We start from the raw sequence: 25,837 nt of genomic DNA on the forward strand, positions 1-25,837 counted from the left end.
TCAAAATCAGCAAGCCTATTTTTCAGTGACTCCATTTCATTTCATTTTTCCTCTTCAGGTTGCACCTTTACTGTTCCTAATAACTTATTATTTTGAAAGATTAAAACTTCATGAACAAAATATGTTGCTTTGTTTAAAAAAATAGTAGCCATCTATAGGCCGGTCCGTCTCTCATTTTAAACGGGCTTCCGTCAGCGATTGCGACTGCACACTTCAATACCCGCGACCCCCCCGTGCGTGCTGGCCAATATTTGAACAGGAAGAGTGACTCACAGTGACTTTCTGTGCCATGGAAGCCTGTTCACAGTCTGGTCCATCACTCGAATTTGTCCCCCAGGCTACAACTACAACTCACTATTGTTTCTTGCGGTGATCGACGCGGCCATCGAAGAGCCGCAGCAAAAAATGGACTCATGACGGATGAAATAATGGCCATTCCGACTCTGCTTGGTCCGCCGTCTGTTTAAAAAATATTCCCGTCATTCGTCAACCGGGCGTCCATCTGCGACGGATAGAAGGACCGGTTCGTCGCAGAGACGGAATGGCCAGAGTAGGCGCGGGCCAGTCACCGGTTTCAAAAAGTGGTTTTAAAAAGTCGCCGTTTCAAAACTGCTCAAACTTTCCTTGCGTAGGAGCTCTTTTTTTTTGTTTTGATTTGTCAGGGCAGGCAAAGTGACGCGACCACTCCCCCTCCCGTCGTTGTTGCGAGCAGAGCAGTGAGTGAGTGTGACAAGGTTTCCGTTCGTCAAAGAAGTCATCGCTTTTGGGAGGTTTTCAGCTGCTGCGGCTCGGTCGAGGGAGGACATGCAAAACGTTCATACGAAGACTGCGAGCGATACTTGGGATGTTTACGACACCTACAAGCGAGCCGCCCATCTCTCTTGCACAAATTCAAGACAGCGTTCAAACGTGAATGCAGCGCTGTCTTAAAATCAACGTTTGGCTCAACGTCACAACGAGTTAGAGAAAAAATGCAAATTCGTCAAGAGCAAACGGCGAGTCAACCCGTGATTTCTGGATTAAAAAGCAGACTTTGAATAACACACGGAAGCTTTTCGCTGACCTCCTCCGTCAGGTTTTCCTCTCGCAACCCTCATTGTAAAGTCCCGCTGAATAATTAGCCCCTTGTGACGGGATTATCTTTTATCGCACCTCGGAATACAAATATGAGCGAGAGCATTAATGGAGGTGAGGCGCCGAGCGCTCGCGGGTTGTCGAGCCGCCGGCGCAACAAAAGAAAGGTCAGCGGGGGCCACATCGGCTTACACGCTCACGTCGGGAGTGAACCATCCAAACCCGACCCGTGTGCGTGCGTGCGCGCGGGTGTTCTTCAACTTGAGAGATTTCCATGCAAAGCGGCGGGCACGGCTGCATCTTAACTCGAGGAAGTGAAGGTTGAAATGTACTCGTGGCAGTAAATGCGCTTAAAGAGTGAGAGTGACCGAGGGAGAAAATAAAGAAGAGGGAAAAAAAAGCCATTTCCTTTTTCCAAGTGCCAAGTTGCGGCCAAAGTGCGTCCGCGAACGGCGAGCGGTCCACTTGAAGGCGCTTTCAATTGCAATTGCTGTCAAAAGTCCAAAATAAAAGCCTGATGTCATCTGTTGGAAAAGTCCTGCAAGGCAACAAGTGGAACGCCATCCGTCGTTTCCTGTCAACAACCACAGTGCGGCTCAGCCTCTCAAAACACGAGAAATGTTCATGACACAAAGGCAGATTGACTTCTTTGCCTTTCTGGAGCTCAACTAGAGACAATAGAGACTATCGAGGAAAATACCAAAAGAAAGAAAACCCCACCTATGCGCGCAGTTAGACTCCACATTGTGCTAGATTTGCGCTTGGCACGAAAACAGGGCCCACATGTAAAAAAAACAAAACAAAAAAAAAAACACAAAAACATTTTCAAAACGTAAAAAAAACAACAAATAAAAACAAACTTGCTCTGAAATGTCAGTCAGCACGTGTAGACCAAGAATGTAGCCAGCCAATTTCCATTCGCTAAACGAATGCTTGTTTTTAATTATTTGTCTCCGATTGCTCCTTTTGGCCTCAGTGAGATGTTTTCTTTTGTCTCGATTGTCACCCAATCCTCCGCATGTCCCGCTCATGTTTTCCTTTGCTCCTTTTTATGGTCTTGGTGGCCCGCCTCGTCCCGCCGGTCCACTTTTTATTGGAGACGAGCGCGTAGGCGTGACTTTCTTCGATGGCCTCCGAGTGCGTCGGGATAAGCCGGATGAGACGTTCCCCGCTCACGCTGAGGCCTTGGCGAATATGCAGATGGCGACAGCGGCGGCGGCGGCGGCGGCGGATTCACGCTTGGAAAAAAAGCAAAATCCATTTGCACCCAGTTGACATGGAAAAGGCACGACCACTCACTCTAGTTTCTTTGCGGCGTTGCCGTTTGGTCGGCATTGCCAATATGACAACGGCGCGTACGTAGCTACCATAGTGTTTGATTGTCTTGTTTTGGGTCCGTTTTACAGACAACTTTGATTGGGAGTGACAAACAAACAGCTTAAAGCAAGCACGCTCGGCTTCTAAAGTAGAGAGCTGTGCAAGCGAGACTTTTCTTCTCATTTTCCCAAAGTGTCCTGTCTCCAGTTTCGAAACGAAACGAAAGCGCGATAACGGAATACTTTTAAAAGTTTATTTTCATAAGTCTGAGTTCATGAATTTAAATGTGCTTAAAGCGTGCGGGAGGGATCAAGTCCTGTAAATTTATAAACTCCTCCTTACATATACTTTATATTTTAATTTTGACACCGATTTTCTGCCTACAACATCCACTGCGCAAGAAACATTAAGTAGACTTTGTTTGTTCTAGGAGGTCGCATAAAATGTGTCTTGGGAGAAAAAAAATGCATTCTCAAATCATAAATCAAGCTTGAAGAAACAGATGTGTGTGTGTCTGCCTGCGTGCGTGCGTGCGTGCGTGCGGCGACCCAACGCGGACTGCAACTCATCTTAGTGTCGACACAGCAGCTCGTGTGGCATATCAAGTAGCAGCAAATGGAGTGTGTCATGGAAAATGAACTCGCTCGTGCATCTACCGACTTAGTTTGACTCTTTGGCCTCGTTGACGCTGGCAGCCGGGCGGACGCAAATTTCCAACTTGGACTCGCTTCGTGAAGTCTGAACTGTACAAATCATACCATTTGGGGAAGACGCATTCCAAATTACAAAAGAGATATGACATTTGCTTGGAGTTTTGTTGGTGCATCATTTAAAAAAAAAAAAAAAAAAAGATGATATCATTTTTAACTGTATTATTTATAATGAACCAATTACTTATTCAAATGAATGAATAAATAAACAACATTATTGCACAAATTGAGCGCAATGATAGTGCACCAACAAATTAGGATTCTTGTTTGGTCCAGTACATGGATAAAATCAGCAAAAATGCCTTTCCAAAGTAAGAGCAGATGTTTGCACATTTGGACAAAAATCATCAGTCTGCTTTCATGGAGGACGGCAGAAATGGGAGCTCATTTCCTGTTGACAAGCTGAAATTATGAAATTCAATATGGATGTAAACAACGTCTTTGAGTGATTCATCGATCATCAAAATAGTTGTCCGTCAATGCGCAAATGGCTTAGCTGTTCCTTAACCAATTCATCGTTGTGCCTCTAAAATGAATGCAATGTTTCTGGCTTGGTTTTTGTCATGTTATGAGCTGAATTCATTTTGCAAATTGCACCACACGGCACGTTACAACCTTAACATTATGCTCCAGTGGTGTGTCGGCCTTTTTATCAGCTAGAACGTGCGCACAAGCGCAGCATCTTGTCACGGCCTGAAAAGCGACGTGCGCTCCAGAAAAGTTGCAGCTGCCAAAGATGATGACATTTATTGTCAAAGCCGACGAGACGTCGCTGCTAAATGTTAGCTCATGTTCTTAGTCAAACAGAAATCACCTCCGTGGTTCCAGCAGGCGGGGGTGTTCTTGCCAGCTGGGGAAGAAAAAAAGAAATCAGCAAGTTTTTGGATCCTCCGTTTTTCAAAGCTGCACAACACGAGCGTGTGTCAAAAGTCACAAGAGGCTGTTTCAAATGCTACAAACGTAGAATGACAGCACGGTATTTCATATACACTATGCAGCGGTGCCTTAAGATATACGAAACACAGTATATACGCTATACGGTATATGTATAATTAATTTTTCAGGATTTTGGGGCCCTCGCTTGTTTTGGGGGATTGGGGAATTGCTTGGTTTGTTGTATATGTCTTTGCTTGTTTTTTGCGTTTATTTTTTGCCTTGCCTGCAGCAAGCTCGCCATTGCAAGAGAGAATCTTTTTCCAGTCGCGTTACCTCGATCAATAAAGACATGCATAAATGAGCTAACTGACTAAGTGATCAGCAGACAGAATGTTGTCGTCATGAATGACGGTGGTGGAGGTTGTCGCTGCCTGCGCATGTGCCTGTTGTAAATCTTTTGTGTTTCTTGTGCTGCTGGTGCCCTAATAAGGTCTGGAAAAAGAACACACACCTGTTTGACGCTCTTGTTATGATTACGTAAAAATGACTTGCCCTCCTTAATGAGAGGAAGAAGAGCCCAAGCCAGCCAAGGCTCCAAATCAACCAAGCAGGTGGGAGGTCTGACGCGCGCCTCGGACAAACAAAACAAAATGGACGCCGAGCCAGGAGGTGGGGTTACGCAATCGCTGGAGCTCGTCATCACCGTAATTGGCTTCCTCCTTGGCCGGTCGCTTCAAAACGATTCACGTCAATTAGCTCGGCGGGGATGCGCATTCGTTGACGTGGGTCCTCAAAGGCAGGGTAGAGACATCCCGATCATCGGGGCACATTTGCACCTTAATTCCCAGCTCGTTGATAAGACGATCTTGTCCAATTATCCTGTGGTGCGGAGTGTTGTTGAGTGCTGTTAAATATTCATGATGACAAATCGCCCATACTGATTATCTGGCCAATTTGAAGCCTTTTTACAACCTTCTTATCAAAGTCAGCCTGGGCCCAATTATTGTATGTTTCCAAATACCATCTTGTCCGATTATCATGTGGTGCGGGGTGTGTCAACTTTGTGTCAACATTACCTCCCCAATCATGGCTAAAGTGGAGGAAACAAATATTAATCAACAGGATGACTTGATGATCATTCTCCTTGCCTTGCGATAAGTCATCAAAGGCCCAATAATCGGACGTCTCGATAGGTAATCGATCCTGTGCGATTATCCTGCGGTGCGGCATGCGTTAAGAGTCATTTTTCCTCCCCAGTCTTGTTAATGACTGAAGTGGAATAGCCACATCCCGATATTCCGACCAGACTTGAGCATTTTCCCCGCCTCTGATCAAAGTCAGTCAATATCTGATGTATGATCCGGAGTGATTATCATGCGGCGGGGGTTGTGCTAGGAGTCATTCTTCCTTCCGGATCTGCTCGGGAAATGATCAGGTCAGACAATGTTAATCCTGTTCAGTTGTTCACTTTCTTCCTTTTTGTATTTTATGTCTGTCTGGAAGCACTTTGGCAGTGTGCTGCCTCTCTCAGGTCAGTCTTGGCACTACAACAGACTTGCTTGTCTGGTCATGTCCAGTACACCTCACACGATAAGAGAAGTCAGATCGCCCGTTTTTCCTGGTCATGAGTGGCTTCGCTGACATTTGCAGACTTGTAAGTGCAGCTTTTGAAGCTTTTGGGGCTTTTTCTGACAGCATGTGACGAATTTTAGAAATTCGATTGTCTATTGTTCCCATGAGCCCCGCCACTTGCTGCTTCACAAAGACAAACGTTGTGTGTGCGCTTGTGTGGCTTCCGGTGGACGGCTGCCAAAAAAGCCGCACTCCTGCGTCGTTGGGCTGCTTCAGCGCAATTAGTTGACCGGTTTAATTACAGCGGAGTGGCTTGTTTTGCCTAAAAAAAATAAAAACGTCAGAATGAAAAAGTGTCCTCTGGTGAAAGGCGAGATTTCAGGACACGTTTGGAGATCTTTTTGTGTTTGGTGTTCTGTGTTGAGATTATCGGATCACACCACATATACTGCCACCAAAACTGTAATATGCCTGATATTATTTTTGTTAATCTTCATGTTTGGGCCCTGTACCAGAAAAACAATCTTTTGAAATGTGAAAAAACCTTTTGGGTGTGCCGGGCCCAAGATAGCCTTGCCTTTGATGTGCTTGGTCAAAATTGGGACAACAACATCCCAATTGTATTGACTGTGGGTGTGTGTGCCAGGCCTTAGTGCATTTTTGAACACTCTTTGCGAAAGCTGTCCATTTTTCCAGCAAATCGCTAGTTCCCACACAAGAAACACCAATAGTTGAATTGATGAACCGTGACCTCCCAATAATCACGGCATTACAGGACGGACATCTGACACCACTTTGTTTCAACTCAATTGTATTTATAGACCACTTTAAAGCAATCATTGTTGCATACAAAGAAAAAAATCTGTCACACAATAAGAAGGACAGTAATTCGACCACCCATAGATGATTGGAGTTGTTCGACAAAAAGCCGCCAGTGGGTGCGTTTGCAAATGTTGAGTAGCCAATCTGTGGGAGTTCCCTCAACAAGGAGCTCTCCTTAGCATGTTGACATGTCAGCCGCGGGGAGCGTAGGCTAGCAAAATCAAACATCCCCCAGCCGGGCACACTTCACGCAACCTGGCCTGGGAAATCAAAACGGGAAGATTTCCAGGCCAGGACGTCGACGCTTGCTCACCCGCAGCCGCCCGACGTCTTTGTGGAAAGCCGTACCCTCGATCTGAGCTGAGATGTGGAGGCCGGCCAGTCGAGCGGTGTCGCCGCACCCGCACGGGGCCGTGGACATCGAGACGACGGCACGCATTAGCGCGTGCCGTCGTCTCGATGGCAACATGAGAAAAAGGTCCGGCGCGGCTCGGGAGGGTCACCGCACTTTGGGAGGACGGATGGATTGACGACAGCTTTTTGACGACATTCGACACCTTTGCATATTTGCACTAACGGGCGTAGGGAAGGCTGAGCCATCTGCCCACAGACGTGACCTCGTTAGCATACATGCAACCAATGAACATGTCTCGTTCTTGTTCTTGCCATCTACTGGAACATTTCCAACGGTGGATTCGAGAATTGTGTGGCTCCTCGCATGGGCCTTAAATCGTTTGAAGCTCCACTTTGAAGTCAACTGCCGCCTACCGTCTGCAGTTGAGTGAAGAACAGACATATGAAAAATAGGTTGAATGGCTTCATATTCACCAGATGGATACTTTTGTCATACTGGGGGGCAGGGCGATTAATTGCCTGTGTGCGTGTGTGTGCATCTGACCTAAATGTGCACTTTTGAAGGACAAAGCTCGTCTGTCAGATTGGGCGCTCGATAAGTGGTTAACATTTCAAGCCCGCAGTCATTTTGTATGCGGACTTTTGGGCAAAACACAAAATGGGCTTGCTTGCTTTATAATAATAATAATAAGAAGAAGAAGAATTAGAAGCGCTTGTGAATGCTAAACTGAAATGTTAGTTGAAGTTGGATTGGTTTGAATCAGTCAAGAAATGTGGAAGGAGGTGTAAAAATATTATTTTGAAAGTTTAAAGTCGCTTATTATGCCTCACTGCCCCCCATTTTTAATTATAATAATTATTATTATTATGATTATTTTTATTATTATTATTTTAATTTTATTTCGTTTTTAGAGCATTTTTTTTGACTTTATTAGATTTGACCATTTTCGAAAATGCTTCCTTTTGGTTGAGTATAGTATTAGTTTGAGGTTTTTGTTTTTTTTTTAATTTGGGGAATTTCTTGTTTTTAAGATGAAAAAGGTTGGACGGATAGATGGATGGATGAAAAGACTGAAAGTGTGAAGCAAATTGCCGAAGACGAACGAAGCAAGTTTACCATCCCGAGGAAGCGACTTTAATGAAGGCACTTGGGTGTTGAGCGCGGATGGAAGTCGGCCACAGCGCATTGTGCCGGCCGCGGCCGGCTGGCAGCGCTTGAAAGACAATTTCTTTTTCTTCTGCAGCCTTGTCTCCTGCAACCGACTTAATAAATCCTCCGCGTGTGCGTTTCTCACCTGGACGATAGAGGATAACGTTGAGAACGTTGCAACGCTCAGGCCAGAAAACAAGATCAATTACTGTCTCGCTTTGGCACTTTCACTTGCACCAAAATAGATTGTCTTTACACGTACAAAACGAATACAAGTAGAAATGAATCATTAGAAAAATAGGTATTTTTCCTCAACTGTGCATTGTGTTATGGGAACGGATGTAATTCCACGGAGGGACTCATTGTGAAATCATTTAAATTGAAAACAATGTCTATTGATATTATATATATATATATATATATATATATATATATATATATATATATATATATATATATATATATATATATATATATATTCCACCAAAAGGTGGAATCTGTGTGAAAGCTTTTTTTTTTTTTTTTTTTTTTTTTTTAATTTATGACACTGACATTTGGAGGCTTCGCTTGACTGAAGAACGTCTCTCAGTCACGACACTCAACCCGCTAAAGTTCCATTTCCTGAATTCCACAAGCTCAACGACGTGGCCCGAATACTCACGAGTGGTCGCTCAAGAGTGACGCGGGTTGGGCATAGCGGTGGGGTTGGTTAACAGCCCACCCCCCCCCCCCCCCCCCCCCCCACAGCCCACCGTGTTGTTTATCTTTGCCATCATCTTTTACAACCTGGGAAGATGTGGGCCGGCCCATCAGCACATCTGGACCGTGTCTGCAGGACAGAAGCGCTGTCAGCCTGCAGGATTCATGAAGCTTCTAATGGGCCCACTCCAGCACCCAAATGGAGCAATTAGATTAGGACGCACATCTGTCGTCGCTTTCCAAGAGGGGGAAAAAAAAAAAAGAAGCTGGGATGTGTGTGTAAATCCCAGCGAGGAGCCCTCAGGTGTTAAATGTGTTTAATGTTTACATGGCGTGCGCTCCGTAAAGTGGCTGGCGGGCGCGCTTGACGACATGCAGGCTACTTTGTACCAGTTTGCTCGGAGGCAGAACAGAATGCCACAACCGCTGGGATGACGTGTTTACCATACAAAGAGAAATATTGACTCTAATCAGGACTTTAAACAAAAGAACTATTTGAACTCGACATTATTTATAGAGCGCTTTAACAACTGCCACAAGCTGGAACAGTGCAGCGCTGTACGGAAAAATCAAATGTGACATGTGAAATGAAAAGAGCTCTAATATTTGAAAATATACACGGTTCACTTATTGCGGACTCGGAAAAAATGGTAATACGGTACAATTACTCAACAGTACGTCAGCATTATAAAATGAGTGAATTAAAACCTCCCGTCGGCAGTTGGGAGCAATGTTAATCCAGAACAGGTGCTTCGGATGGACGGCGATGCGCCGCCGGTGCGCTTTCGGTTGCGTGATTAAACAAGAGCTAACAAAACACCAGAGGCGAGCACTTGAGCCTTTTATGCCGGTCCGTCTTCCGTCCGCAACCTGGGTACCCTTCCGACCTCGTCCCTCCGTCCTTATTCAGGAAAATGATCGTCCTCCGACCCCGTCCGTCCTCGTCCTTTTAAAGCACTTTCGTCCTTAGGCCCACCCACCTAAAAAAAAAAAAAAAAAAAGCATCTGTGCATGACGTCACGGGAGGGATGCTAATGGCAGAGGTTTACTTAAAGCTCATTATCTTGCTAATTTACTACTCAAATCCGCTTACGGCTTCTGGGTTAGTGTTGTATGTGTGTAAGGGGACGACGTGAGCGAGTCAAGATTATCTAACAGCAGTCAATGTTTGTATGTCAATGCAGCGGACGTGAGAGAGGTGGGCGGAGACGCCCGGTCCAGGGAGCGCTTCCATTGGTCAGCCGACTGGAACATCCGTCCGCGTGGGGAGGAACAAATGGCGCAGGAGCAGTTTGGGTGCTGCGCACTTGTCCCGCGCGTTAGGCTAGCTAGCTGTCTTACACAGTGAACAGGGCGCAATTCTCAGTTCAAGGGCCAGTACACAAAACAGCAAAAATGATTTTAAAGACTGAAGCAAGCGGGCAAAAATGAGCCCGCGTGACCGAACGTAAACAGTGCGCTTACTTTACACTTGTGTGTCGCAGATCACTTTGTCGTGGATGCACAAAGATAGGGGCCCCCTCTTAAATGTCATCAGCAGCTTGCAGAGAGGACTGCAAGAGGCACAGAAAAGCATCCTTACAAATGTTTGGGTCATGAGTCAGTCGCCGACGGCTGGTTGTCGACCGTTGGCCATTTTCCGAATTTGCAACAAAATGGGTTTGAAAAATGATTTGCTTCTCTTCATCGGGTCAGTTTCCACTACGCGGGGATGAGAGATGCTTTCTTTCATTCCTCCTTTGTCAACAAATATGGACTTTGTGCACGTGCGTGTGTGTGTTTTATGCGTTCCCAGATAAAACATCCCTCTTATCCCGTGTAACCTCAGCTGTAATGGTTCGGTAATGAATATCCATAAACCACAGTCGGGCATCTGGACAGGACACTCACACTCACCACACACACACACGCACACAAACACACACACAGCAACCAATAGGTCAGGTCTTGGTTAGTGGTTGCCATGGTGACGAGGGAAAGAAAAGATCGGTGCGTGTTAGGTGTGGTTCAAATCAAGTGAAAATGACATGAGGCTTTGTGGTGAAAAGTTGTTGTTGAACTTCAAGGTGTGCGATCTACCTGCTTCTTTTCTACCGGCATGAACCTTTTTTTTCGCATTTAGCTTAGCATTTGAAAAGTTGTCTGAACTCTTCGCGGTCAAAGTGTGTCATCTGGCGACCACGGGTTTCAAGACTTGTCGACGCCCAGCAAACATTGAGCATTTAGTATTGCTAGTGGTGAAAAGTTGACTTTGAACCAGTTAAAGTGTGGTCTGCTTGATGTTAAATGAAGTGGAAATTCAGCCTACGTCTTTTTCTTGACATCCTAAGCATTTTAGCTATTCGGCATGTTCACATTTTTGCATTTAGCTGTAGCTTAGCATTGAAAAGTTGACTGAACTAAACCTTTAGCCGTCATACTGCAGCCAATTAGCGTTTAGCTGTGTAGCTTAGTGATGAAAAAGGGACTTTTTTAGTAGCCAAGGTATCGTCTGATTGAACAAAATGAGTCTTGAGACTGGTCGTTGCCCTGCAGACATTTAGCGTTTAGCTGCAGCTTAGCCATGAAAAGTTGCCCGGGTGAACTTTTCGCGGTGAAGGGTGTCGTCTGATTGAATTAAACGAGATCAAAACAAAGAGCTTGTGGATGCCTTGCGGCCATTTGATTAAAGTCCATCAAAGCGCATCCAGACGCAGGCCCGCCGCTCGCGTCTTCCTCGTTAATCGGGCTCTCACGCCGCTTGCGGGCGCAAAGTAAAAGCCGCTGAGTGCCCATCGACTGGCCGTCTGGCCGCGTGGCGACCGCTGCGCTCGGGCCAAATGGAAGGAGGACGAGGGCGCTGCGGAGGCGGCTGTCATTTGCTTGAGTGCTTTCTATTTGCTGTGATTGGGAGGTAAGGTTGCGCAGACCACCAAGAGGGACTCACAAGTCAAGACGGAGGGGGGGGGGGGGGGGGGGGGGGTTCACGCAGGGAATAATGCTGCTCAAAGTTAAGCCAAGCTAACAGTTAAGTGTTGCCGCAGCATTCTGGAAGAGCAAAGAGTCGTCCTGTGCAGTGGCACCTTGACATAGGAGTTGAATTTGTTCTGTGGACACGTTTGTAACTCAAAACACTTGTTTCTCAAATCATCTTTTCCCATTCAATTGAATTGAAATGCCATTGTGTTCCACCCCCCCGACACATTTTTGAGATGTGTTTTTTAGTAAAGACAAAAAAAACACTATCATATTGTTATTATTGTTATTGCGTTAAACGCCACCACATAGATGCTATTCGTTAGCCTGTCTATGGAATTTTCCATTATGTTGGCATTAAGCTAAGAGACTTAAGTTCTGTGGTGGTTTCAAATAAACAACATTTAATTGTCTTTGTTGTGTGTTTCATTTGATAGTAGGAGTGCAGCAATTACTTTACATGAATTGACAACGAATTAATTGTTAAATTAATGGACTATTTTGATCATTGATTAATCATCTAGAGCTCTTGTTTAACTTTAAATTGCCAAAGTCCTTTCGGCCTTGCAACGGTAAATAGTCTCTTATTTCTGTAGTCCTCCATGAAAGTCTTTTTGCTGAATCATGATAGTTTGGACATTTGCTAAATCTTATTTAGCTTTGGAAAACAATGATTTTTTTTTTGGGGGGGGGTCACATTTCTGATGGATGTTACTGAACAAACAAATCATTCGGTCATTATCAGTTTATGTTCACCTTCACTCTCAATTTGAAAAAAAAGTCCTGTTTTTGAATAAAGATATGGAAAAGAAGAAACATTGGAACTAATCAATTTTTTCAAAATCATGCCCTGCGACGGGATGGCCAACAGTTCAGGGTGTAGTCTGCCTTTAGCCCGTTGTCAGCTGGGATCGGCTCCAGCACAAAGTGTGTGGGGTGTCACATCAGATCAGATGACACATATTCCAAATCCAAATAATGGTTATTCGCAGCCCCTTTGAAAAAATGGTGAAAGTTAAGAATCTGTCTTCAACTTCATTCGCCAACTTTATGAGTTGAACTTTGTGTATTTATTTCTGTATTTGTAATGTATTTCGATGCAGTGGTGCACGTCAATCCATCAAAGTGCGCTAATTGGAACTCGGGGCTGCAGCTATTGATTATTTTACGGTCTAGTCGATGGATCGGATTTGATATGTGCGCCTCATTAAAGATGATTTGGTTGCTTGGGCTTTGACGGAGAAAACGCCGCCGCTCGCCTTCAGTTGTCGTTTACAGAGCATCATTCACACTGATTTCCCAGAGCTTCTTCCAAATGTTTGTCTTTTCAAATGCGTTTGTGGTCTTAATTGCACACTTGATCTCCATTTGCAGTTCAAAACAGGCCCTGCAGCGCTTTTTTTTTTATCTTCCAGGGACGCATCCGATATTTTCATTTAAGCGCTCATAGTCGTAAAGGTCAGACGAGGGGAGTGCGGCTAGCGTAACATTTGATATCCTTCCTCCCTAAACGAATATTTATGGTCGTGGCAGTCGCGCCACCCAGAATTGAAGGTCACATGTTATGGAGAAGTGACTTTTGTTTATGTCTTGTATCCAAATGCTCATGTGCCCAAACGCCCGCCCGCCAGCCCTACCGCCGGCCTGCCCATCAAGTGTGAAGTTCAACTCACTCTTGTGTTACTCTTCCCATCTCTTGCGTACGCAGCCAGAGTTGTTTTTAAAGTGCTCTATGAATAAGGATGATTTGAATTGAGTTGAGAAGATGAGGAATAGGATGAAATGTGTGATGTAATTATCAATCTTTTTCTGGGATTTGGGAAAACATACCTCAAGTGTTATTAAGACATCTTGGAACATTGTTTTTATTATCAAAAGAAGGAATCATAAGGGGGAGCGCAACAAATTGTTACTGCATATTTGTAATCAGAGATTCACCAAGTTCTCATAATACTAATAATAAAATGTGCAGTGATATATGTAGTACTATTTATGAATGAAAGGTTGATTCAGAAACCGCTGGGTTTTTTTTTTTTCCCCCAGAGATGTCGTAGCTGCGGATGACAACGAGTGGTCAAAATTGTCTGGGCGCGAGTGCGGCACGGCGGCCTCATGTGATTAGCGCGCATGCGAGCACACTGGAGCTTTTGTTCCCAAGAGGGAAGCCATCAGCAAAGCGGCCCGGGTCGCCCGGACGCTCGTTAAGTCCTCATTAAGTGCTCTCATGGCCATGACCTCATCGGGCCGCCGTCCTCAACCCGCCAGACGACGCCCACCACACACCGCCATGTGGCCGCACGGCTTGGGTCATGCGCATCATACAGTATTTCTAGTGCGTATCAAGTCACCTTTGTGGGAGGAGTACTGTAGTAGTACTTGTAGGGTCTTATCAGTACAGTACTTGATGACTTGTAGTACTTGTGTCTTGCTCTTCTTGTGTGAGGAGCGTTGCACGAGAGCTGGTAGTTTTTGATGGCTACTCGGGGAGCTGGGACGCGTGAATGGCATTTGCATTGATTAGGGAGGCAAAAGATGATTTCTTGAGCCGAGCGGCCGTCTTCGTATAAGGACGAGCCCCGAGGCCGCCGTTCTCTGGTCTTTCCTCTCCTCGATATCTGCCCCCGCGGCCCCCGCTTGTGGTCCCTCAGTGGGCATGAAGCGCTTCGGGGGGGGGGGGGGGGGGAAGACGGACGTGGACGCCATGTTTGGCTCACCTGCACGGCGGGCTGCCTGCCGCCTTGATTTACACTCCCGACAGCAAACGCCACCGCAGAGACGTCGCCGTCGGGGCTGCTGCTGCTGTTAGAAGCCTGTGGTGGTTTGTTGTTGGCGGACCGCAAGTGGCATCTTTGACGCAGAACATGCTGAAAGGCAGACGACACAAAGCAGCTCAGCAGTTTTTTCCTGCACAGAGAGGGCAATTTTATTCTTGTACATTCTCTGTAATTTCTCACAGGGAAAAACGTCATTCTGAGAAAATGAGAGTTGTCTTTGAAAAATCATTTATAGTCTCTATTTGTTTTTCATTCTCTAAAGTAAAAACTATCCCTAGGCAAAAAATTGAAATTGTTCTCATAAGGACATTTGATGCTTTTTTTTGTCTTGATTATTTTTCCTTTGAAAAGAATTACTTCAATGGAGTTTTTGATATACTTATATGAATTACTTACTATTACAATGAAATATTTATATTTAGTTTTTATTTAAAATTTGTGTTTAATTTTCTTTAAAAAAAAAAAAAAAAAAGTTTAATGCTGTTTTTCTGAAAAATCCAACTTTGTTCATGAAAAAGCTACCTTTTTTTTTTTTTTTTTTAATCATTTAAAGAAAAAGAAAAATGTTTCTTCTTTTACTTCCATCAGAGTAGGACATGTTTTTTTCCAGCGACTTTGCAACGTAATGTTTAAAAAAGTTTGCAATGTTTGAAATGCCAGTTTGAAAGTCCAATCAGGCTTCCAAAGAAGGCTTGAAATTTCTTGTTGTTCCCACACTGGCCTCTAGGGGCGCAGTGTCCGGCGAGGAAGCCAGCGATGCTCTCAAAGCGTCAGCGAATCCTTTTGTCTTTTATTGTGGCGAGGCGCCGAAGCGCAATAAAGTGCCAGGCGAAGAGCAGAAATTTGTGTGGACTGTGAACACTGCAGGGATCAATTACAGCAAATGGGACTTCTGCTATTTGCCGCCGCCGCCGCTTTATTGCGCTGGGACGCTCGTTATTAACGACACACAAAGTCGGGACCCCTGAGCGCAACTGGAGATGCTTTTCGTGCTGCTTCTTCTATCCGTCTGTCAGCCTTCATCCTCGTCTTCCTCGTCCTCCCCAATCCGAAACTTGAGGCGGCCTTGGATTTTGTCCTGGGGGAACCCAATGGAGAAATGTCCTCTTGTGGTTTTGAAGGCGTGGAATGATCCCGCCCAGCTTGTCTGTGAAATTCAGGTTTGTTAACCACCGCACTGACTGACAGATTGCTGTAGATGGTGCCGTCGCGTCGCTTTGGGCTGGAGATCAGCAAAGCTTTTGAGTGGAGGATCAAGATTAGGCTCATCACATCTATCGTGAGAGGGGAGAAATGTCAGACAATTTTCGGCACCTCAAGACAGCTTGAGTGACCAAGAAGCAAGGAAAACCCCAAAAAACTAACTCATACGACACCAAGATGTTTTTGTGTTAATTTTCGTGGAAAAGGCATACTAAGCAACGTGAAAAAACGACAAGTTATCCTAAATTGCAATTGGCAAAGAAATCATGAAATTTGGTTTGGGACACATCATGCTAGAGATATTTTGCTGTTAAATGTGTCAAAATCATGTTTTTAGCTTTTGAATGAAAACAACAGCCATTAATTCAAGTTCTCATATCGGTACAACTAATTGATTTTCAAAATGAAATTCAGTAGAGTATGTCTGTACTGTTATTGATCAACTGATTTGAAAACAAACAATATGAAAAGTGCGGCTGTAAATCATTATTTTGCAACTGACTACAAAGATAGAAAGACGGATCCACGACATCCCTCCAACTTTCTGCGGTACCCCAAAGAGACAGATGGGGGGCTGTTGGGGGGGGGGGACGCAAGATTAATGATGACAGCCACAGAGCAAGTGAGGTCACGGGAGCCAATCAGCTGCAGGATGCAAGAAGGACTTTCAGGCGAATGCTGTTGTGGTGGAAGTTTGCATTCCACTCGGCACTGTCCCAGGCTGATTGGAATTAGGGTGGAGTGAGCGAGGGGGGCGATTTGGGGCGAGGGGGGGTGCGGGGGTGGCTGGGCTTGGCGTCGGGACCGGAGGAAAAAGGAGACGTGATAATCAATTTGCGGCTGCATCGGAAACGTGAGCCACCGGGGGGTCCTCGCTCCCCCGACCAGGCGTCCAGATGGCCCCGGCCCCGACCCTCTACGTGTGTGTGCGTGGGTGCGTGTGTGTGTGTGTTGCCATTGTATCTGCCTGCAGTTCATCACATATGTCCCGACCCCAGGGGGCGCTGTTGACATGGATTGCGCAATGCCACTCTTCTTAGGTTGTCTGTCCAACGTCTCGCCGCTTTTTTTACCTCCCAAAAATCCAATTCTAATTTTTTTGTCCTCTACAGTCAAATTCAAAGCGAATGACTATTACATTATTCAAAACAAGTGTTGCTCATTTGGTTTTCTTTCGTCTGGGATTTGCTTTATATCCCCTGATAGCATTTAATATTATTTTTGTTTTTACAGTACAGAGAATAGGGAAAGAAACGTCCATTTTGTCCAAAAAAAGCCAAGGAAAAGGAGCCTTCATAGATGAGCTATACAGTACAGTCGTCCTTGGCTAGATGGCGTTTTACTGATTGCGGCTAAAGTGCATCGTGGATTTTTCACCAGACTGTACACGTGTGCAGTACAGCACCGTTAATTAGAAGGAATGAAAGTGGTCTTTTTTTTCAAAAATAATGACTCGATTGCGAAATATAGAATCGCCGACTGTGCTTTTTGCAAACTAGCTCGTCTGTGTTCGCAGCCATGTTGTTAGTGCAAGCGGCGCACACTTTCGAGCCACAATAAAAAAATCAATCGAAAGGGAAAAAAAAAGAAACACCTGACAAATTCAGATGAAGTGATGACTCAGCCGGCGGAGCGTGTGGCCTTCGGGGCTTGTTTATGAAGAAGAATCACCGGCGCTGCAAGCAAAAGTCTTTGTTTGTCACTTTCCCTCACTTGACTGGCGCGGCCTTAGCGGGGGTCCGATTCTGCGGGGGGGCTGCGCCGCTGAAAAAAAGTGCAGATTGACTATTGATCGTTTCTTCCCAAACAAGCCACACCGTGACCGCCGTTTCCTCCTCCTGCGCCCGCATAAAAGCAGCAAGCGAGCTCCCTCCCGGGCGGGAGGGAGCTGGCCGCCCAAGAATCGATGGCAAATTGCGTCTCGTCACGTCGCCGAGCTTTCCAGGTGCCGAGATGTCGCCGAGGTGCCGGGCCCGCGGGGAGCGATGAAGACGAGGAGGCGCGGGCCTTCCTCCTCCTTACATTTTCTCGGCGGTTTGGGGACTTGGAGGCGGTTGACGTGAACAGCTTGTTGGAAGTGATGCACTTTCAAGGCCTTTTTGTGCTTAATGAAGTCGTGCTTGCTTGTTTTTGTCGTTCTCCAAAGCCCTACGGCATGAAGAATTGAAGATTGTTGTCACATATAGGACACAGCGGGGACTTGCTCCAAAAATCCCTCCAGCTGGTTGGATAATACTTGCTGCCTCCCTGATCCCCTCACCGCATACTCTCTTTTCATCAGAGTATGCGGGATTGTTGTCACATCCAGTACTTGCCAGAAATTCCTGCATCCTCCTGAACGAGTTTCCTTCCCGTCTTTTGTTGTTATCTTCTAGAAGTTCCTCTATCCTCTCTGACCACTTATCCTCTCACTTGCATATTGAACATTGTTGTCACATCCAGTACTTGCCAGAAATTCCTGCATCCTCCTGAACGAGTTTCCTTCCCGTCTTTTGTTGTTATCTTCTAGAAGTTCCTCTATCCTCTCTGACCACTTATCCTCTCACTTGCATATTGAACATTGTTGTCACATCCAGTACTTGCCAGAAATTCCTGCATCCTCCTGAACGAGTTTCCTTCCCGTCTTTTGTTGTTATCTTCTAGAAGTTCCTCTATCCTCTCTGACCACTTATCCTCTCACTTGCATATTGAACATTGTTGTCACATGCAGTACTTGCCAGAAATCTCTGCAGGTCCTTTAGAATTCCCTCTGCCATCGCCCCGACCGCTTTTCTTCTCATCTTTCCATTTGAATGCGGCCGATTGTCATCCCCTGCGTTTGTCTCTTCTTGTCATGACAATACTGGCTAACGTTGTCACATGAGCACGCCATTACATTCGAATTCGGGAGATTGTTGTCACGTGCGAAGGCCGCGGCCAGTCCTCGCCATAAATGCTCGCAGCTCCTTTGATGCTCTCTCGAACAGCCTTTCCGACCGCTTCCCTTCTTGTCTTTTGCTCACAATAGGGGAGCTTGTAATCATGTGCGGGATTCCCTCTTTTCAACATGAAGGGAGGTGGACGTGTAGTGCACTACCACCACTTGTCAACAGTTCCCGCAGCTGCTTTCATGTTTTCCCCGCAGCTTCGCTGACCTCTTTTCTTTCTTTCTTTCTCCAGTTTGACAATCTGTTGTTAATGATGCATCGTCATCCCGTTGTCAACCTCGATCACCCCCCCCCGCCCCCCAGACACCCCCTCCCAGTTGCACTACTTCTGATCTCCACTGGCCCGTTTGAAGTACCGCGTCTCATTAGCACACTTTTGAATTGAGTTCATGGGCCGCCTGCTCGCAGATGTTTGCCACGCTGGCCCTCCCAGCCGCTTAATTGGCGCTGCTTAATTAGACGGAAAAGACTTTTTGCTCCATTTTCAGCCGCGCGGCAGCTCGGCCGCGCAAATGTTGGTTAGAGTCGGATCACTGAGAATTAGCGCCGAGCTAGCTGACACGCACGCCAGCTGGACGCGTTCATGTACGGTCGCTACGTTTTGTCCGCCAATGTACAGTCAGCCATAAATTGGACACGTGCGTTATCTCTGCCATTCCAACCAGTGGGCGGCATCGCCAAAGCGTCTGCGTTTGAATCTTGGAGCACCGAATTCCACCGCAAATTCGGGGCCACGGTTGGCAGGTTCTTGGCGCGTACCACGAGCGTGTCGCGGCTTGGCTTGCGTCAGCGGTGACGGCCCGCACGTGTCATTTCGTCGGCGCTCAGCCCTGACCGGTTGCGTCTCCTTCCGCCCGTGGTCAGGCGAGCCGGCGGTGGCTCGGGAGAACAACTGCCTGAACGCGGCCAAGGCCTGCAACCTCAACGACACCTGCAAGAAGTACCGCTCGGCCTACATCAGCCCGTGCACCAGCCGCGTCTCCACCGCCGAAGTCTGCAACAAGAGGAAGTGCCACAAGGCCCTCAGGCAGTTCTTTGACAAGGTAACGTAGCGCACGCGCCTTTGCTCGAATGTCTTCTTGACCTGGCAATGTCAAATATCTCTTTGCAAAATCAGAGCCAATTTCTTTTCATTTTTGCCGCTGAACCTTTTGGCAGCTCAAGGCTCTGACTCGGCAGCTTTATCAAAAACAAAACGTGAGGATATTTGCTTTTAAGACGGAGCATTTCAAAGTCCTTTAAATAAACGCCAACTGAAATCAGGTACCCATTATTTGATTTCCAAAGTGACAAGGAGCCACGGAAGAAGCGTGAAGCGTTGCCCACCCCTGTCTTGTAGTATAATAAGATAAGACGGAGACCACCTCTCTCGCTCGCCCTTCTCCAGGCTTGCTCTTTTTTGGATTGGCGGCAGGAGGTATCAAAAGATTCTGGCCGGGTGCCCTCAAACTGCGAGGAACATCTTCCATTGTTCTGCTCAACAGGTCCAGGACGTTGCGTGGGTGTGTGTGTGTGAGAGACGCAATATTTTACGCTCCATGTCGCGATGAGCATCTTGCCAATTTGGGGCTGCATGCTTTCCGACTCCAGCAAACTGGCGGAAAAGACATTTTGGTCATTTTTGCCCGAAAAAGCATCATTTGCGTCCGCCGGTGCAAATTTGTGTCGCATTCGCGTTGACTTTCTATGCACTCAGGAACAGTTGAAGTTGCGCTTGCCGCTCACGCACCGCACCGTTAGGGCCTCCACTTTCATGACTGCTGCAGGCCTCGCTTGAGGCGCGGTCGAAATCTGCGCAGAGGCGGGTTGGACTGGGTCTTGGTTCTTTTGCAGACGTACCCAAATCGAAAAAGGGTGGTTTGCGCCGTTATGGGCGTGAACACAGTTGAGTCCATTTGCCGCCAATCCAAGCGGGTCCTCTCATCCAATTACCTTAGGCCCAAGATCAAGTCCAGTCAAATCAAAAAATTCTCCATCTACCGTCCTACCGCTGAGCGAACCTGAAGCTTTTTGAAGGCATTTCACAGAATCGGAGACTTGTCTCGATTGCTGCTGTCCATTTGGGTCCCTTAGGTGCCTCCCAAGCACAGCTACGGGATGCTGTTCTGCTCGTGCCCACTCAGCGACCAGACGGCCTGCTCGGAACGCCGGCGTCAGACCATCGTGCCCGTCTGCTCCTACGAGGAGAAACAAAAGCCAAACTGTCTGGAGCTGCAGGCCTCGTGCAGGACCAACTACATCTGCAGGTGACGCAACAATTCGGTCCTCAAAGCGGCGACGGCGCCTTCGGTACTTTTCTTTTTGCTTTTCTTTCAAAAATCGTTTATATAAAACCTATATATCGTTTATATAAAACCTATATATACTTTTCCTCTTATCGATAAAACGGTCTCCGTTGTAAATAATAAGATGAAAATAGATTGTCAAATAAACGCATTTACGTAGAAACGTAATATGATTTCATAAATAATAATTCAGTGTGAATATTACAATGAAAAACTGGGCAAACGTTTGTGCTCAATAAAGGCATTCTTATCTTATCTTCTGATTCGATCGGATTTTTGAAACGAGCAGTTGGTCCCGCCCCACAAATGAAGTGTATATAAAATGTCATCTATTTTAAGAAGACAACAATTACTTAAAATATTGTTTTCATTGTATTATTTGTAATGAATTACCGTGTAATAATGAAGCATATTCAATCAAATAAACACAAATAATGAAATGTATGCACAATTGCTCATTGAATTGATATATGACATCAAGTCATCAATTAAGCAACAATTTCATTATATTCATGAATAAAGACACATTTTAATGAAACAATTTGGGGCAAATGCAAAGCCAAAAATAGTTCAGGACTTTTGTGCTGCGCAGTCAGTGTGTCATCGTGCGCGTGCGTGCATGTGTGTGTGTTGGGGGGGAGCGGTCGTGTGTGTGTGTGGCCCCACATTGTTGCTGGCGACCTCCCTGACCTCAGGCGGCCGGCGTAAACACGCTAATGTCGATGATGCTGCACTAATTCAGTGATGGGCAGATGACATCGCCACCTGCATCCCTCCGCGTGTGCGTGTGCGTTGTCCAGTCTCCGGAGCCTGCAGCTTGCGGCTCACCACAATTAAATCGAAGCATCATAAATGAGTTCCATTTGGACCCAGGCATTGGCTGACACACACTGACTGCGCAGTAAATTGCGAAGTGGCGTTAGCGTCCCGTCTCGCTCCGCTGCCATCACACGCTTGGCGCTCCATTTGTCAGGTGGCGGCGGGATGCGGTTTTCGCGGCCGCGTGTCAGCCGTTTGTAAGATGGCCGACGCTGTCCGCTGACTGACTGCCAGCGTCTGCCTTCCGCCGCTATATGGGCCCTTCGTGGATGTTGCGCATTTTCAAGCAATCGTTTTTTTTTCTGGATGGCTTTTAACCGTCTACTTTTCCCCCGGGAAAGGTGAAAATCTAACAGCCATTATTATTGCTTTGGCAAAATAATAACAACAACAACAACAAGAATTGCCCCAATTGTTGACTGAGCAGGCTCATACATCTGGTGGTCTGGTGGCACTTGAGCGGAGGGAACCAACCAAGCCAAAGTGCCCGACCATATTTTTGGCCGTGTTTCAGGTCGCGTCTGGCCGACTTCTTCGCCAACTGCCAGTCGGAACCGCGCTCGCTGTCGGGCTGCCTGAAGGAAAACTACGCAGACTGTTTGCTGGCCTACTCGGGCCTCATCGGTGAGTCGACGCCCGCGCGGCCCCAGCGCGGCGACATTCCTTCAACATCTTTCCCAACGATAACGACTTGAGTGTTGCCGAAGCTTTTCTTGAGACAACCAATTGAAATGGCCTCCACGCACGACAGTCAATAGCTTGGTAGCGACCGCGTCAGCGCTCGGATTGCAAACTCAGGAAACGGGTCAGCCGGCCAAGCAAGTTGAGGACCAAGCTTGGCGGCGCCGCTTGAATGTTAACCAGAGCAACCGGCACATACGCACGCATTACAAGTGCACACTCTCGCAATGTCCTCATGTAGCCCCCCCCCCGCCAGGGCTCAAGGTTCTGGAGCCAGGCCAGTGCCAGGGAGCGGCCGTTTGGGGGACGGAAGAATCCCTGACTCAAGCGATTGACTTGCTCTGGCTTCTTCACTCCTCCTCTGCCCTCCGCTTCCTGCGCGCACACACGCCGGCGGTATCAACGCACTACCGCCGCTGTTATTCATCACCGGAAGACGCGCGAGTTGTGCAGGTGTCTCGAGACTTTCCGAAAACGTCTTGAATCACAAAACGGTCATATTTTTCTTCCGCTGAGCCCATTTTGCCGTTGGGTTGCTTCTTGCCCTTTGTGAATGCAACATGTTGCCTGCGCGAACGCTGGTGAACGGCGCCGACTGAAAGGCTGCGTGTTGCGTCGGCAGGCACGGCGATGACGCCCAACTACCTCCGCTCGCCCAAGATCAGCGTGTCTCCGTACTGCGACTGCAGCAACAGCGGCAGCAACAAAGACGAGTGCGACAGGCTGGCCACCTTCTTCGCGGACAACGCCTGCCTGCGTGAGTCCACGCCGACAAACATCTCCCGCACCCGACGCGGCCTGGCGGGCGATAATCGTGCGCGTTTTACTCGGCGGGAGGCCGACGTCCGGCTGCGGCGACAGAGGGCAGCTTCAGCGGAGACAATCATTTCCTTGTAGCAAATAGAAGACCTTCCAGAAAAACAGACAGCAAAAGTGGGCGCACGTCTCGGCGGGACCAAGTTGGACAACACGACTCGACACAATTGTAGTTACGATGCTCGAAACCATTCGCGGCTTATCAAAAGCATTGTCAATTGATCTGATAATCGATTGGTTGTCGATCAATCAATCAAGTGTTTTGCAAACCAAAAAATCGAATGACTGTACAGCTAGGAACCCGTCACCGATCAAGCAAATTGTAGATTTCATAATGGAAGCTTTCACGTATATCTGTCATTTGTCATTCATCACAGCGATTTCCCAAATTCACACAAAAGCTCAGAAGGAACAGCGTCTGGTTTGCAAAATGGCTCTTGTTGTTCACAAAATGACCAGAGACAGGATGCGCGATGGCCGCCGCCCGCCATGCCGCAGTTGCGGTCGCGTTGCGCTAACCCTAACCCGCCCGCGCGTGCGCGCGCGCGTCGGCAGGCAACGCCATCCGGGCCTTCGGGAACGGCACGGACATGAGCGTGTGGCCGCCCGTGTCTCCCGCCCAGACCACCGCCACCACCATCACGTCGCCGCGCCAACGCAACCGCAACAGCAACCTGGACAACCACATCAACACCGACGCCGGAATATACCACTTCTGCGGGAGTCTGCAGGTGCCTGTCCGTGCGTGTGTCCGTGTGTGTGTGTAGCTTGCGGAGTCGCGGCGTTCCCACCGGCGGGAATTGAGCTAGCGCAGCTGATGAAACGGAGCCGCGGCTAGCGGCAATCGTGCCTCCGGGCGGGAAGTCTGTCAGTGATGTCCGTGTCGTTAGCGGCGACACACGATACCGCAACAGCTAATTGACACGGCCTTAAAATAGAATGTCACGTTCCCAGTTCCATTTCTTTTTACGCTTACAGAAAAAAGCAAGACAAGTTTAAAAAATCAAGTTTAAAAAAAGAAACGTCCTAGGAAACTAGCTTGATTTAATCGATAAGATCGATCGATGAAACTGCCCATTCTTTCCAGAACAACCGCATCGTCATCATCATCATCCTCATCATGATCATCATCATTTTCTGGTTTGATAAAACATTTAACCAAGAGAAAATTCAACTTTCTGCGATGGCTGCAACAACAATTTTGCAGGGTCACACGCCGACAGGCTTTAACTTCTTGTACTGTATTCATGTAAAAAAAAAAAAGTTGTATTTGTCTTTGTTTGGCTTGTGTGCAAAACATTTTCTGTCATCTTTCATCTTGTCTTTGAAAGCGCCTGAGCACGATACAAAGTGCAGGAAAAGTCTGTCCGTGCGCACGTGACACGCACACGCAGGCTTGGCGTAGCCCGTGGGCTTGGCGTCGGGCTCCCCATGGAAATGCGCCGCATGCTAATGTGACTTTTGACTGCATCCAGGTATTAGACTGAGCCGACGCGTGCGGACGGACGGCAGGAATACATTTCCCTTCTCTTTGTTTGTTTCTCGCTTTGAATTGGAAATAAGCCACGTGAAGGTTGTTTCTTCTGATTTCCATTTCCCGCATTTCAACTTGACGTTTGTCAGCACGCACGCATTTCCTCGGCCGCTGCTTTCCTACCTTCAAAGGACCACAAGCAGCGAGCGTCCTTTTTTTTTTTTTTCTTATGGTGTCGTAATAAGCGCAGCCGGCCACGCTTTCTTGCCACGGTGCAACCAAACGCAAATGCAAAGATGCTGATTGCTCGGCAAATCACCTTTGCGGCAGGCTCGCGATCAACAACGTTCGTCGTCCAAAGTCTCAAACGTCACGGCGGACTTTTCATTTGGGCGAATGTTTCTTTACAAACCATTTGATTCACTTAGCAATTGCAGCCGTTTTCATAGGAAATAACTTTTCAAATTGGACCACTATCAAAAAAGGTTTTACCACACACGCAGAGGAAGTGTCATGTCCTCGCGGAAGAATGTGCTGAAAAATCGCACGTATCAAAACCGTAAACAAATAACATACTGTATGTAGCAACCTTGGCTGGCCAAAAGCTAGCTAGCGTGACGACAAACAGGGAGCGTGAGCACACGCAGGAACTTTAGCATCAATCAATGAGCGACATGAGTGACACACGGGAAGTGTCGCAACTGCTGACTCTTTTTATTTTATTTTTTTTTACTTGAACAGGCGCAGAAGTTGAAGTCCAACTCCAGCGCTGACAGCGTCTTCTGCGTGGTGAGTCGTCTTCTTTCAACTTGACGGACTTTGACTTGACCGCATTCCCGGTCAGCTTTAGCCGCCCTCTCTTTTCCAGAAGGGCCATTCTCAGATCATTCCATCCACTCCGCTATGCAAACGACTGGAAGCTTTGCCGACATTGCCTTCTTAACAAGAATGCACAACGCTCAAGATGGAGTCGGTGGAATTTTGGTCTGAAGCGTCGATTTTGTCTGTCGACTGAAAATGTCATCACAGTCGCTCGGGGCTCAGGTAACGAGCAATCGTGGCTCAGCTTCAGAAAACAGGTGAGCTGTGATTGCTCGTTACCCGAGCAACTGTGATGTCATTTTCAGTCGACAGAAGTGACAAAATGGCCGCAGCGAGAGATGGACAGAAAAATTTACTCTTATTCCACAAACGCAATATTTATCAGAATGCTTTGTTTCAACTAGTAGGACTGCATAGGACATATTCTTGAAAAAAAGAGGTTGGATTGACTTGTTCTTTGAGACACAAAGATGCCTTTGCGATTGTTTGCAAGCAAAACGGCACTTT

General features: G+C 47.0%; 1 protein-coding gene across 2 annotated transcripts in view; it reads left to right on the top strand.

The window, feature by feature from the left end:
* gfra1a (gdnf family receptor alpha 1a) overlaps positions 1 to 25,837 on the top strand; it is a 50,424-nt gene that overhangs the window by 20,838 nt on the left and 3,749 nt on the right. For both annotated transcript variants that reach the window (XM_086044925.1, XM_086044926.1), the window contains 6 exons: positions 19,298 to 19,476; positions 20,507 to 20,679; positions 22,052 to 22,161; positions 22,841 to 22,975; positions 23,590 to 23,765; positions 25,250 to 25,297. In XM_086044925.1, the coding sequence (XP_085901051.1) occupies positions 19,298 to 19,476; positions 20,507 to 20,679; positions 22,052 to 22,161; positions 22,841 to 22,975; positions 23,590 to 23,765; positions 25,250 to 25,297 (821 nt within the window). The remainder of the gene's footprint in view (positions 1 to 19,297; positions 19,477 to 20,506; positions 20,680 to 22,051; positions 22,162 to 22,840; positions 22,976 to 23,589; positions 23,766 to 25,249; positions 25,298 to 25,837) is intronic.

This window comes from Filicampus tigris, chromosome 11, assembly GCF_054856515.1.
Source record: "Filicampus tigris isolate MCC_2025a chromosome 11, RoL_Ftig_1.0, whole genome shotgun sequence".
Taxonomy (NCBI): Eukaryota; Metazoa; Chordata; class Actinopteri; order Syngnathiformes; family Syngnathidae; genus Filicampus; species Filicampus tigris.